This window comes from Pectinophora gossypiella, chromosome 7, assembly GCF_024362695.1.
Source record: "Pectinophora gossypiella chromosome 7, ilPecGoss1.1, whole genome shotgun sequence".
Classification (NCBI taxonomy): domain Eukaryota; kingdom Metazoa; phylum Arthropoda; class Insecta; order Lepidoptera; family Gelechiidae; genus Pectinophora; species Pectinophora gossypiella.
In genome coordinates, this window is record NC_065410.1 from 5,600,330 (window position 1) to 5,613,887 (window position 13,558).

General features: G+C 38.2%; 5 protein-coding genes across 9 annotated transcripts in view; 2 read left to right on the forward strand and 3 right to left on the reverse strand.

The window, feature by feature from the left end:
* LOC126368122 (E3 ubiquitin-protein ligase Ufd4) overlaps window positions 1-3,168 on the reverse strand; it is a 59,379-nt gene extending 56,211 nt beyond the window's left edge. For all 5 annotated transcript variants that reach the window (XM_050011992.1, XM_050011995.1, XM_050011994.1 and 2 more), the window contains exon 1: window positions 2,988-3,168. The gene's annotated coding sequence lies outside the window, so the exon portion shown is untranslated. The remainder of the gene's footprint in view (window positions 1-2,987) is intronic.
* LOC126368277 (cytoplasmic dynein 2 light intermediate chain 1) lies at window positions 1,461-7,200 on the forward strand. Its single transcript, XM_050012174.1, has 5 exons — window positions 1,461-1,470; window positions 6,061-6,149; window positions 6,240-6,591; window positions 6,678-6,928; window positions 7,012-7,200. Exons 2-5 carry the CDS (start codon window positions 6,129-6,131, stop codon window positions 7,198-7,200), a joined length of 813 nt encoding a protein of 270 aa, XP_049868131.1. The 5' UTR covers window positions 1,461-1,470; window positions 6,061-6,128.
* LOC126368136 (transcription initiation factor TFIID subunit 7-like) lies at window positions 3,561-5,526 on the forward strand. Its single transcript, XM_050012015.1, has one exon. The coding sequence runs from the start codon at window positions 4,241-4,243 to the stop codon at window positions 5,405-5,407; it is 1,167 nt and encodes a 388-aa protein (XP_049867972.1). The 5' UTR covers window positions 3,561-4,240; the 3' UTR covers window positions 5,408-5,526.
* A 78-nt stretch (window positions 7,201-7,278) lies between the features above and the next one.
* On the reverse strand, window positions 7,279-9,162 carry LOC126368552 (tetratricopeptide repeat protein 8). Its single transcript, XM_050012573.1, has 5 exons — window positions 8,876-9,162; window positions 8,361-8,612; window positions 7,859-8,283; window positions 7,602-7,776; window positions 7,279-7,424 (listed from the first exon to the last, which is right to left on the reverse strand). The coding sequence occupies exons 1-5, from the start codon at window positions 9,146-9,148 to the stop codon at window positions 7,293-7,295; spliced, it is 1,257 nt and encodes a 418-aa protein (XP_049868530.1). The 5' UTR covers window positions 9,149-9,162; the 3' UTR covers window positions 7,279-7,292.
* Window positions 9,163-9,344: 182 nt separating this feature from the next.
* Window positions 9,345-13,258, reverse strand: LOC126368342 (G2/mitotic-specific cyclin-A-like). The gene is made up of 5 exons (XM_050012253.1): window positions 12,555-13,258; window positions 12,286-12,431; window positions 11,981-12,214; window positions 11,337-11,575; window positions 9,345-9,952 (listed from the first exon to the last, which is right to left on the reverse strand). The coding sequence occupies exons 1-5, from the start codon at window positions 13,102-13,104 to the stop codon at window positions 9,733-9,735; spliced, it is 1,389 nt and encodes a 462-aa protein (XP_049868210.1). The 5' UTR covers window positions 13,105-13,258; the 3' UTR covers window positions 9,345-9,732.
* Window positions 13,259-13,558: the final 300 nt, after the last annotated feature.

Genomic DNA, 13,558 nt, shown 5'->3' on the forward strand with positions numbered 1-13,558 from the left:
TTTTTTCGTTCTGTTTTAGAATAATACTTTCTAAGACGTTGTCGGTGGAAGGTTGAGTTTGCCTCGTAACCTGGGCGTACGTAGGTTGCTTGTGATGAGAGTCGTTGGTTGGAGTCGTCTTGGATTGAAGGAGCGGTGGGGGTGGCCTACTCTGATCGTCTTTGGGTACATATTGCTTAGGTGCCCCAGATGGACTTATCTTAGATTTCCTTTCAAGGATTTCTTTATAAACCTGGCACCCTTTGTAGTTAGCAGGATGATTACCAAGACACAGGGCGCATTTTGCTGGGGTATTCCTATCTTTTTTAGGACAGTCGGATGTTTTATGGCCTTCTCCACATTTGACGCACCTATAGGGCCTCATGCAGTTGTTCTTGGAGTGTCCATACTGCTGACAGCGAACGCATTGGACAATCGTCTTGGATTTTCGCGGGTCTTCGATTTTAATTCGTTGGTGAAATATGTATTCGATATTCTTAACTGCTTTGTTGTTTAGGTTTGGTTCCATATTGACGAAAAATGTCGAGGTAGGTTTTTTATCAGGCCCAAATCGGGCGTTTATTATTTCTCCTCTTACTTTATTTCCAGTAGACTCTATAGCATTGGTAATGGCTTCATGGGGTGTGGTATGATGGAGGCCCTTAATAACTATTCTGAAGCATTTGTTTTCCTTCTGCGTGAAGGTATGGCCGATCAAACCTTTTTCGCGAAAGAGAGCAATAACATTCTTATATTCATCCACTGCATCTAGAAGAACGCGGAGTAAGTTTTTATTTACAATTCTTAGGCGAAATTTATCCCGATCACATACACTTTCTATGAGTTTTGTTAGCTCTGGGACGTTTTCTATGCCATATAGAATAATCGGTGGTGGCTTATGGACTTTATTAGTAGTCGTGTTATTTTCTTCAACCATGTCCACTGGAAGTACATCATATCTGTTGGATCCATGTGTACGAGGAGGCGATGCTTCTACTTTCTTGCGTTTGTTAGCACGTGACGTGGGTACTCGTTGCCAGCTAGGAGGATCTATAAGGTTAGCTTCGGGCGTGTGGTCACTATCCTCCATTTCATGCGAGTCCACTGGTATTGTTGATTCAGTAGACGGATATTCGGTATTAGTTTTCTTTTTACTGGGTGAAGATGATCGCTGTTTAGTAAATAGTCCCGGATGGAACACTTGTTGGGTGAGAATTTTTGGGTTACGGGTTGTTTCCATGTTATTATTTAACTGGCTGGTTATTATTGTTTTGGTAGAATTAAAAAATTATTTAATGGTAACACTTCTGCAGATGTCAACTGACATTTTGATAACTGCTAGAAATATGAAATTATGTGGAGGTAGTTAGAGATATATGTGACGCGAGGTGAAGTTAGCGTATTTTTAGTTTCACTGATTTGATCACTATTCCATATAAATATGGGCAAATAACAATGTCACAGTGGAAATGGATGTTGGAGATCACTTTGGTAAAGTATTTGTTTATATTATCACAGTATTTCACACGAGGTTTCGAATAACTTGCAGCAGCAGATCTGCGCGTGATGACAGCTGACAGCGCGAAAAAAAGAAACTTTAATTACAAATCGGTACTATTAGCGTCATCTATTGAAATTTTTTTGAACAATGTTTCCTAATGTTCGCGATGAGAACCCATGGTAATACTTAGGGACAGTCAACAATGCTAATGAGTCAATTCATCATAATATATTAATGGTAATGTTTCTTAGTCGTTTGCCAAAGTGAAAACAACTGATTTGAGTTGATTACATTCCAAAACAATTATTTTAAACATTCACTCCTTGACTAATCAAAAATTGAGACCACTTCTAGATCACTGAATAACTTGACATTTCATACATACTGAGTTAGGTAACACATTTTGATTTTATTATTTGATTACAAAAATAATAATTAAGTATAAATCTGACTCCGTAGGTGCCTATTTTACATACATTTTATACCTACCTACTTTTTTTAGGGGTAAATGCTTTTGTAGGTATTAGACCGTATAAGCAGATAGGGTAAGACAGCTTAGAAGTGAACTGTAGCATAAGACAACAATCACAATAGATGTTACAGTTTGCAGTGAGACAACTTCAAAAAGTATGTAATGTGATTGAATTAAAAAATTAATGACACAACAATATTGTTGTTACGAAAAGATGTAGCTGACTTTATTGATTTAAAAATGGTTAACCCTGTAAATATCAGTTATCGATTTGTATTCCATGATTTTTCCAGTTTATAACTTTTTCTAGAATAGAATATTATGTAAGCTATTGATAGTTTTTACATAAATTGCATAAAATGATGCAAAAACTTTATGTTTTATACCGAAAAATAGGAACGTAAATTACAGAGGCCCTACCCAGTTACAGATACAGACTTAGCTAGATTATTATTACAAGCGACTTGTACATTTTAAAATGACCACTAAACTGTTATAGGTACCTAGTTGTTATTGTGTTGAAGGTTTTGAGACCTAGACCATTGTTATATAAAAGTGTTTTTAAAACAAAAGCACTAAATATGGACAACCAGGAAATTAACATTCAATTACATCACAAACAGTATAATGCGCATTTTATTCATCTAAGTAAATACCTACCTTACATTTGCAGATAATTCATTATTGATAAAGGACAAAGATCATGGCATTATCTAGTAACTGTTAATAAAACTCTCAATGTTATCACAATGCTGCATCTACTTACAATACCTGCCTAGCTGTAAAATGTAATAAAAGTAGGTTACCTCCACAGTCTAGGAAAATAATGGACAATGTGCCTTTCTTTTTTCCTTCTCACACATGTTATTTTATAAACTCTATTGACTAGTCAGAAAGAAATATAAATGTGATAATAATAATATGATAATTAAATCATGCAGAATGATTATTGATAAAAAATAATAATAAACATCCCAAAATCACAACAAATATTGTGAGGACGTGAGTGAAGGTGACGATGTCTCAAATACTTACCTTTAGATCATAATCTTGCAATCTTGTTTAAATCAGTAAATACCACGAAAAAATATTGTCTCAAAACTATAGTAGCTAAGACACAGTTTTTTAGCTCAGAACAACAAAATTTCTATTCTAAAACTCCGCACATAACTCGCAAATCGCCATTTCTATTTTCAAGTTTCTTTCAACCACTGACAATCTAGAATATGCGCTACGCAGACAACAGATAATATATAAAAAATAGTCATTGTTTATGTTGTTCAGAGACAAAAATAAAGAGAGCTGTTCACTGCCCGATATGTATTATGCTAAATTGCTAATTGAACGCAATTTTGTCTTCAGCTTGTATGTTGTCACAGCTTTATCACAAAGTAGTATTGTTTTGACTTTACAATAGAACTAGCTGTAAATCATCCCAATCCATCCCAATCCTAATCCAACAAAATAGACCATAGAGTGACAGAAGACTGAGCTTGCTTCCGTTTCCGGTTATTGATCAATTTTTGACTGTCACTGTCACTCCAGTGAGTAAGTGACAGACAGAATTGAGAATTCATTCTGTAATAGGCTTTTTGGCGGGAGGCGGGAACGGGACAGTTGCTTTCTTCATTGAATAATCTAAATAATTAATACGAAGTGGTGTTTTGTGGTTAATGATCGCATTAAGTTAGTCGGAAGACATTCGCGAGTGTTATTATATTGGAGTATTCAATAAACAAAGTGTATCTGCCTATTTTCGCTTCGTGTCAGGAAGCCGCTTCATAACTCAAAAGTTTATGCGGACTTTTGAGTTAATTCGTTTGGGGTTCGGAGTAGGAGTCTACTCCGAGGGTGGGGGCTTAGGTTTCATCATCATCACCTTTCATCATTTCATTAATCATCAAGAAAAAAAATACGTCAGACATGGCTGTATGGGCATAGTTCCCTTTGCCTTACCCTTCGGGGAAAACCAAACCAAAAAAAAAAAAAATCATTCTGTAATAAACTGATGGCGACAGCGAGGTGTAATGTTTTTTGTTTTTAATAAATTGTATAAATAAATCAATTTTTGCCTCACTACAATAAATTTTGCTTCTGAGCATCAGCAGAAAGAAAAACAATGTATTTCAAATTGTACATGATCTGTACGCCTACACTAAAAAGATAATATCCTGAGTTTATTTCGATTATTCGTATAAAATTCTGTACTTATAATTACATTAACATTTTACCTTAGAAAAGGCTTTGACGGTTTTTATAAAGACTTAAGGACTTCGCATCAAACCAACATGAATAAACGAGAACCTGACTACCCTGTGGAGTTAGAAAGCCAAATAATCATGAGATTGCCGGAAGAACCAGCTAAGCTCCTTAAGGAAGTACTTAAAACTGGGGAAAACTTTAAAAACAGACTTACTATACAAATCGATAACGACATGCGGAAAGGGGAAGTGCGCTTTGACCACTGGCTACTTCATGGAAAAATTGTAGATCTGCCGACCATAGTAGAGTCATTAAAAACTATAGATCGCAAAAGTGTCTACAAAACTGCAGATATTTGTCAGATGATGATATGTAAAGATGAACTGGATCCTACAACTACTGAAGAAGAATCACCCACAAAAAATAAGAAGAAGGATCCTCTGAAGGTAGATAAAAAGTTTCTCTGGCCACATGGCATAACTCCACCAACTAAAAATGTAAGAAAGAGGCGCTTTAGGAAAACACTCAAGAAGAAATCTGCCGAGGCACCAGAAATAGAAAAAGAGGTAAAACGACTGTTAAGAGCGGATTATGAAGCTGTTAATGTCACTTGGGAAATAATAAAAGAGGAAGATGAACACAACTTGAAGCCTGAACCAAGCACGTCAGGCAAACCTGAGAAAACAAAGATGAAAAAAGAAGCAAATCTAAAATTAGAATCAAATCAATCGTCATCTAAAGTAGAAGATATATTTGGAGGTGCTCTCAGTGATAGTGACTTAGAAGATGAAAATATTAATGTTGATGTTGAGGATAGTCACTTGTCCTCATATGGAGACCACTTTTCTGATTCATCTGCACAAGGAACTGGAAATTTCAAGGGTGGTAGATTTGCCACACAGTTTAGTACTGAAATGTTTACTTCTGCTATTGACTTGAACGATGAATCACTTCCTTCATCATCAACAAGTAGGCCAAGGGCTTCTGCAGGTTTATACAAGAGTGATCATTATCCAACTGATGAGTTCCTGAATCCACAAGCTACTGACAATAGCAACACAAGTTTCAAACTGCAACAGCTCAGTGCTGAGTTGGAAGAATTAAAACAGAGACGACAAAGGACACAACTTGAAATTTCCGGCATGGAAAACATGACCCTAAGACAAAGATTCCAAGATATTCTTCAGACTTTAAATAAAGATATAAAGTATAAAGAAATAGAATACCAAAATCTTCAGTCTCTTATGAAATAAGTAATTTGCATAATGTATTAGCAATATAATTATTTATCTCAAATGTATTAATCTTAACTTACTTAAGTTCCTACATGTATAATGGAGTTTTCAATTAATAAATTCATTCATTTAATTTATTTACATGTTTATCATTTAGTACTATTTAAACCTAAACATTTTTTAACAACTGAATCACTATCCTGAACTCCAAATCGAAACATCAAAAAGTTTACCCAATATACTTATTTATGTATATTAATATATCTAAATCTCTTGTCGTCTAAGTTTATGGTGATCATAGAACAACAAGGACCTATGTGATCAAATTTAGATGGCCTGTGTCTAGAAGTGGAACTCTAAAAAATGATAGCCTAGTTTAATCAATAGCATGCCCATGCCTTTGACTGCATTATTAAGTACTATGGCTCTGCTTACCCCAGTATGGAGGGAGTGAGTTTACTTATTAAAATAAGTACATTCTTCCCGGTTCTAGAGTTGCTAGGTAACAGAAAACCAAACATTTTCGGTTTCATCCAAGTGTTTGTCATATACCAAAGAATAATATTACGTCCATACAAATAATAGAAGAATATTTTTACGTTTGTCGACAGCAAAGTGATCAATAATATAATATATATATATAGTAACATCGTCGAAAATGTCAATTCCAGAGATAGCTACGCAAATAGTAAATGAAACCCTTTCCCAACCAGCAGATGATACAAATCGAACTTTAATCATGGTTGGAAGTAAATCTGTGGTAAGTACTATTCCAGTGTCGCCGAGTCGTGGTATAGATCTGTACTATTAAGTAATCTGTTGTTTTGTTTTCTAAAATACCTACTAACAGGGGAAATCAACAGTACTGTACTCTTTCCTTGAGAAACCGGATACTCCCCGAGAGACGCTTGTCTTAGACTACTCCTTTGGCCGGAAATCTAACCAGAAACAAGGACTCGAAAAAAGCATCTGCCATGTATGGGAATACGGTGGTAAATTAAACATACTAAAGAATGTCCTGTCTACAGTGCCAATATCAGGAAAGTTTTACTATTGCATTATGATAGATTTAAGTAAGGTAAAACGAATTTGGAACACACTAGAAACATGCATTCAAGCCATGACTGAAGTATTCACGGACTCTGAAAACCTTCCCGAGTTAATAATACTCTGCGGAAAATATGATCTCTTTAAAAACTACGGTAAGTACTTATAAAAAATCATTAATATGTTGATGATTTTAAGGTACTTACTGTATAAACGTCATGGACATGTACTTTTTCTTCAGACAGTGAAATCAAGAAATTCATTTGTACTACAATAAGAAGTGTAGCATTATTACATGACGCGCATTTGCTATTCTATTCTTCAAAGGAACCGCAGTTAGCGAGACGTGCCAAAGAGTTGTTTTACGGCATAGGATTCGGAAATGGCGTACTATTTAAGGAAAGAAATTCTAATTTTATAAAGCCAATGGTAATACCTAGAAACACAGACTCCTGGGAGCATATTGGTGTTGCAAAATGTACTTTAGAACAGGTACCTACTATTATTATTAGACCTACTTGTTTCGTTTTCATTCACTAAAACTGAAACAGTACAGTTTACTTTTTCATTTCCAGGTAAAAGCAAGACACATAAGTAGGATAGCGTCAGAGCCAGATTTATTAGCTGAAGCCACATCCACCACTCTACAACGATCGCATCCGGAGCCGGTCTTGGATTCACTCGCAGCATTGAAATATGACGAATTACGTAACTTGGAGTTTCAGGATATTTCCGTGAATGAATATTTGAGGGCTATGCATTAAGAATAAAATATTATTTTCTTAAAGAAATTTATTAATTTAATATACTTACATACATTTTTCTGCTCCGTGACACTTACATATAGTTTAATGATTTAGTCACTAATTTTACGGGCTCGCAAGCGGCCGTCCAAAGCTGCTAAGGCGTGTCGTGATGCCTCGTTCTCCGAGTGAGTAGCAAGACTCACCTGCAAACATCTGCGGGCCAGGGACATGTCACCTGTGGACTGAAGATGACATTTCATGCTTGCAAGTACCTACCTACCCTTCTTAGAACCCCGTCTCACTAACATATTTGACATTTAGTAAGACTTGCATTAGTACCAAAGTGTATGTTATTAATGCTCGTGATCGTACTTGCATGCTTAAAATAGAAAGTTGTAAGTATGTAAATTGTTACCTACCAAAGCCACGTGAGCAAGATTGAACCATATATCTGCTCGAATTTCTGCACTAGCAGAATAAAACAAAGCTTGCCTGAAGCAAGGTAATATGAGATCCCACTGGTTGCAGTACAGGCAGCACAGACCGAGGTTGTTGTATATCTCTGACCCAGCTGGACTCGTTGCCAACAATCTCCTGGAAAATAAAACAAGTTTGAATGTGGTCTGAATAATGCTTAAATCTAATGAGTTCATTCATGTAAATATTCTCAAATCACCTGTAATACCGCAAAGCAATTTCTGGTTGATCATTGTAAAAATTGTGCATGGCTATACTGGCAATAGCCTCCATATTTGATGGATCTTCTATTGCAACTTTTCTATACTCTTTTACTGCAAGCGGTGAGTTTCCCATCTGATCGTAAATCCTGGCTTGCTCCAGAAGCAGAGGTGTATACTCGTGGAAAACGGACAACCCTTGTTTGCACACTTCTAAGGCCGACAGCGGTTGGTTCAACCCCACATACATAGCTACTAAACGGAGGTATATTGAGATATGTTTATTCATTTTGAGTGCCTGTCTTAAGCAGTCTTCTGCCTTCCTGTACAGGCCGAGGGCGTAATAGCATCGAGCTATCGAAAAGTTCCACCACCAGTCGGGAGTGTCATCTATTTTCTGAGCCTGGGCTGCTACATCCATAGCCTGTGATTACATGATGGGCATTATATAAAGTTGCAATGAAGATACGATAGGTGGGTATGTAATTATGCTCTGCTTACCTTCCTCACGTCACCTTCACAATAGTACACATATTCGAACAAAGTCTTCGCTGCAGGCACAAATTGTTTGTCGTCTTTGGTGAGGAATCTGAGGGAGAGAGGCGTGCCGGCAACGAAGGGAGCTCCGCCCGCGAGAGCCGTTGCAGCCCGAGACACTCGCGCCGCCGTGTACAGAGCCGTGCGGGCGCTGCGGGCGCGCGCCGTGCTGGTCACTCCACGAGACCTGAGAGTCGCTGTCGCTGTTGCCCTGCCCTGCAAACACACAATAATTGGATTTTTGACAAGCCGAAAACACATTTCCATGAAATTATTATAAGCGAAAGTCGTGTGTGATTGTAGTACTTAAGTGGAATTCTGTGATCACTGCCTCCCCAAATGGGAAATAGGCGTCATCTTATTCTGTCGAAAGTGTGATCGTATTTTGTGTCTTATGTCTGTTTATAGAGACAGAGGTGTGAAAATTATGAACGAATGTGGATTGCTAATTAGTTCGAAAATATATAATTTAAACTTGCATTAGTCTGGGCGGTCCTCACTTCCCTCTGAAACGTGGTCCCTGGTCTAGGAGTCTTAGCAACCGCAGTAGAAGCAAGTTCATCCTGCTGTGGAAAGTAATCCACCTCCTCATAGCCATTTCCTGCTATCTTAGCCTGTATTGTCATCACCCTTATCTGGATTAACTCTATCATGCGATCACTCTTTTCTTGGAGAGCTAGGACACATAACTTTAAGCAATCGTCATATTGTTTTGTTCTGTAAAGGTTTAAAATTCTGTAGTCTATTTCCATCGTTTTCTTTAGTTTTAAACAGTTTCTAACTCGCTCTTCTGTTTTATTAGTGTGTTGGCTTTGTTGCTAAGCAACATACTCGAGTATATAAAAACGTACTGCATTGTTTTGTTTTTATTAGATGGGTGCTAAATTGATTAGGGTATTAAATTGTTTTTTTAATTAGGAATCATTTAGGAATAAATAAAACATTACGACCTTCAAATTTCATTTATTTTTAAATTAGTTTCATAATAAGTACATTTCGTTCAACAATTAATATTAATTATTTGACACATTTAATATCAGACTTACCTATTAATTCAAATGTCCACATAAAAATAACTTACCTACACATACTTAGTTACATTGATTGGCTTACTTCCCTAACAAGATAAAACAACAAAACTCAGTCAAAACTAAACTACTTACATAAACATAACATATAACGACAAAACTTATGAATATATTTTTTTAAGTAATTAAATTATTATCTCCACCAACCCGCAGTGGAGTAACAATAGCATGCTTCATACCCCTCGGTCCTCTGGATGTTTGAGGGGAAGCTTACCGTGCAATAGGACGTATTCAGACTGTTTATATATTTATTGTCTTGGGTCTCGTTTTCGTCTACAGTCCAAGCTTAAAATGTCGTGATAGTTGACAGCCCTGACAATTTTGTTGGAGATGTAGTGCGGAGGACCGGAGAATTTGAAGAGTGGCGCCTTATACTCGTATCCGACAGCGGACACTGCGCGCACGGCCTCGCGCAGCTGCGTGCATGTACTGTCTAGATTGCTGGCTTTCTTCTCGACTGCTTTGTACCTGGGGATTAAACAAGTTACTATAAGCAGCCGTTATCGAAGGCAACAGACACTATACAAAGTCGCGAACCTTCACAGGGTGTACAGGGTGAAGTAAGATGATGCCGTGCTTCGGAGGGCACGTTATGCCGTTGGTCCCGGTTATTAGCCGTAAAAACACCTCCACCAACCGGCATTGGAGCAGCGTGGTGGAGTATACTCCATACTCCCTCCGGTTGATTGAGGGGAGGCCTGTGCCCAGCAGTGGGACGTACATAGGCTGTTTATACATTTTATATAGGTAGGTTATTAGTATTTATAATTAGAGAATTAACACGTGCTGATGACGTAATCACGCAATCTTCAGTGTCTTGCTGTATAACGCATTGATATTTAATATGCTACTTTTAGTAATCAGAAGCAAATTTACTTAAAAAAAATAACAATTTAATTAACCAAATTTATAAAAATACTACATAGAAATAAATGGAAATTTAAATAAATATACAGACCAAAAATGAGCAAACAAACTGAGTTGACAAACAAATACTAAGAATTCTTACGTGTACCTCGCACGGCGGTTGACAAGCAAGTGAGCTCGAGACTCTCGTGCCCTGCGCTTTTATACTGTCAGCCGTCGTACTCCTATCCTTAACCTAACTAATATCTAACACTACTATTATAACGTATGTCAGAACGAAGCTCACAACCAGGGCCCTATTCACAAGGGTTCTGTGGTTGTAAAAAAACTGGCATACCCACTGGTATGGTGTCTAGTAGATTTGTAATGTACTTACTTATGCTGACGAGACACAAATATGTCCATCACTTTAACGCTGGTAGAACAAGTCTCCTCAAAAATTACATAATAAACTTACGACTAGGTACGGTCACGAGTACTAATATGTATACACTTTGAAACCATGTCACATTAACTTTTTTGACAAATTGAACCGTAAGTCTCATTAAATGTCAAATATGATAGTGCGACAGGGTTCTAAAGTGGGTCCATGATATTGCTCATGACTGTACCTATATCCCAGTCGGGGTATTCAGAGGTACATCCATCGCAAGATGAACTAATTACCCACACCTCACTGAACTTTCTGTTACGTGACAGGTGGTGTGTCGTATCACTGTCTATAATGGTCGAGGCAACTGTGTTAGTGAAACAGCACTTATTATAAATTAATAACTCATTGGTATACTAACTCAAGTCCGGTAGGTACCGGGGTTATCTTCTTCTTCGTCGTTTCCTCACTGCTGAGGATCGCGACCACAGGTTATGGTTTTCCTCTCGGTACGGCTATATGCTGCGTGGACCGCCCTCTGTATGCTGCCACCCACCGTCTTCTTCAGGATGTCAGACCACCTCCACCGGGGTTATAAGTAGTAGATAAACTTACATAGGACAAGCTTTAAGTTTTTCCATCCAGGCGTTATGCCTGAGCAGAACGAGGGCGTTTTTAACAGCCGCGGCGGCCACTACCGAAGGATACTCCTCGCTCAGCGTCTTGTCGATCATCAGTCCACACTGGCACAGGAACACCGCCGCCGCCTCCACCACGCCCGTGCCCGACTGGTCGCAGTACCACGACAGATACGGCACGAAGTCGTGTGGTGCCACAGGAACCGCTTGAAATTTCTGAAGAAGGGAAGTAATAGTGTTTATTCCCAGACGGAACTTAATGATGAAAAACCTATAGACATTAAAACGTATATCCACTTTGTATAAATATAGAAAATTCTTATAGATAATTGAGGAGCTCGGTGGCGCAGCGGTAAACGCGCTCGGTCTGCGATAAGCAACTTTCGCAAGGGCCGGTCATAGGATGGGTGACCACAAAAAAAAGTTTTCATGTCGAGCTCCTCCGTGCCTCGGAAGGCACGTTAAGCCATTGGTCCCGGCTACATTAGCAGTCGTTAATAACCACCAATCCGCACTGGTGGTTTAAGGCCCGATCTCCATATTAGGGAAGGCCTGTGCCCCAGCAGTGGGGACGTTAATGGGCTGGCGATGATGATGACAAAGGTAATGAAAGACACTGACCAATTTTCGCAGTATGTTTCTTTCAGCAGCCACCAATTCATTTTCAATGAAAGCATTCCCTGAATACTTGACGAGCCTTCGACCAGTAATGTTCCGGCCGTGGAATTTGGCAGCGATCCAGAAGCAAGCAGCAGCGATCACCTGCAGCCTGTCGATGGTCACCCTAGTAGTACACAGATACGCGTCCAGGTACCAACAGGCAAGTTGAACCACTGCTGGGTGACCACCGGAACCCTGGAAACAGACAATCTTCATCTTTCGAAATTGTCTTTCAAGTTTGTACAAACATCTGCCAGTGTACTTACGTTAACGTTGATTATCCAATTAACAACGCAAGATCGAGATGCTTTCCTTATCTTCGGTTCTCCTATCACCTTCTTTTCGGCGTGTAACAGGTAGTGAAGATTATCCAACGCATATTCCTGACTTAATTGGTCAAAATGTGACCCAGCTGAAGCAACAAATACAAGGCAAATAAATACAAAAAATAGATTTACTTAATGAAAGAAATAATGGAAGGTAATTTGTAAACGGAATCGGATAATTATTATGATATGTTAAAAAAAATACTCACGCACTACGTTGTCCCTGCAGTCCACGCCTGAATAAATGGTGCAATGATAAGCCTTCGCCGACACCGGTGACTTTGCTCCTAGCACACTTCTAAAACTAGGTCTTTTGAGACTCTTCTTTACTTTCTTTATCGTACTCAGTTCCGTAGAGGGTTTGTGAACATATAAAGGGGTCAACTTCAACAAAGCGTTCGTACTACTATCAGTTAGAATGTTTTCAACATTGTTTATGTTCTCACATTCGTCTGTTTGCGTGTTAATTTTCTTATTTAAATTGTCTTTAAAAACTTCAAAGTTCCAGTCTAATGTTTCTTCGTCTTTGTTTCTGTAAGTGACGTAGCGTGTGTCGAGCGCCTTCCCGGTGCCTTTACTTGGTCCAGCCGAGTTGTTTTCTATGTTTTGATTTAATAATGTCCGTAGTGGATCCCTCCGCGGCATCAAGGTGCGCAATGCTTCATCTTCTTTTCTAACTGGACGCACAGATGTTCTCTCTTTTAACTTGGGAATTTTACTTTTTTCGTTACTCTGTATGTTCTCCTTGTTGGCAGACATTATAACACAGCAATGTATAACAATACTCTCTATTTTATATCTCTATTATTGTTCGAGTTCAAATAAACCTAGTTTTCTGTAAAATACTTGAAAAGTGTACTTTCACGTCCAGCGCGATCGTTTGCCTTTATAGTTTGAATACGTTCGCTTTGTCATTCGTTTCCCAAATCGAACTACCCACATGTCGAAACATTTTTATTCAAACTAATAATAATAATAAATAAAAACACTTTATTGCACACAAATTCACAAAACATTTACAGGATAAACTAGGTAGGAATATAAAAATATTGAAGCTATAGTTGGCATATACGGTAAGTGCCCAATCGCTATTCTGTTGATGTACTTGAGACACAATAACGATGTAGATGTAGGTATTCTTGTGATTCATTCTCAGTCATTATTCCTTCCCCCGTCATTGTTCGCCCCATAACGCAGTAGAGTTGAGCGTCAC

Bases quoted from the DNA above. Each gene is read 5' to 3' on its own strand.
- LOC126368136 (XM_050012015.1), top strand. From the start codon at position 4,241: ATGAATAAACGAGAACCTGACTACCCTGTGGAGTTAGAAAGCCAAATA.
- LOC126368277 (XM_050012174.1), top strand. From the start codon at position 6,129: ATGGTTGGAAGTAAATCTGTG. The intron at 6,592-6,677 runs GTAAGTACTTAT...CTTTTTCTTCAG, and splicing joins TGATCTCTTTAAAAACTACG to ACAGTGAAATCAAGAAATTC. The intron at 6,929-7,011 runs GTACCTACTATT...TTTCATTTCCAG, and splicing joins CAAAATGTACTTTAGAACAG to GTAAAAGCAAGACACATAAG.
- LOC126368552 (XM_050012573.1), bottom strand. From the start codon at position 9,148: ATGGAAATAGACTACAGAATTTTAAACCTTTACAGAACAAAACAATAT. The intron at 7,777-7,858 runs GTGATTTGAGAA...TTTATTTTCCAG, and splicing joins ATTGCTTTGCGGTATTACAG to GAGATTGTTGGCAACGAGTC. The intron at 7,425-7,601 runs GTAGGTAACAAT...TGTCATCTTCAG, and splicing joins ATCTTGCTCACGTGGCTTTG to TCCACAGGTGACATGTCCCT.
- LOC126368342 (XM_050012253.1), bottom strand. From the start codon at position 13,104: ATGTCTGCCAACAAGGAGAACATACAGAGTAACGAAAAAAGTAAAATT. The intron at 12,432-12,554 runs GTGAGTATTTTT...TTGTTGCTTCAG, and splicing joins CTGCAGGGACAACGTAGTGC to CTGGGTCACATTTTGACCAA. The intron at 12,215-12,285 runs GTAAGTACACTG...GTCTGTTTCCAG, and splicing joins ATTGGATAATCAACGTTAAC to GGTTCCGGTGGTCACCCAGC.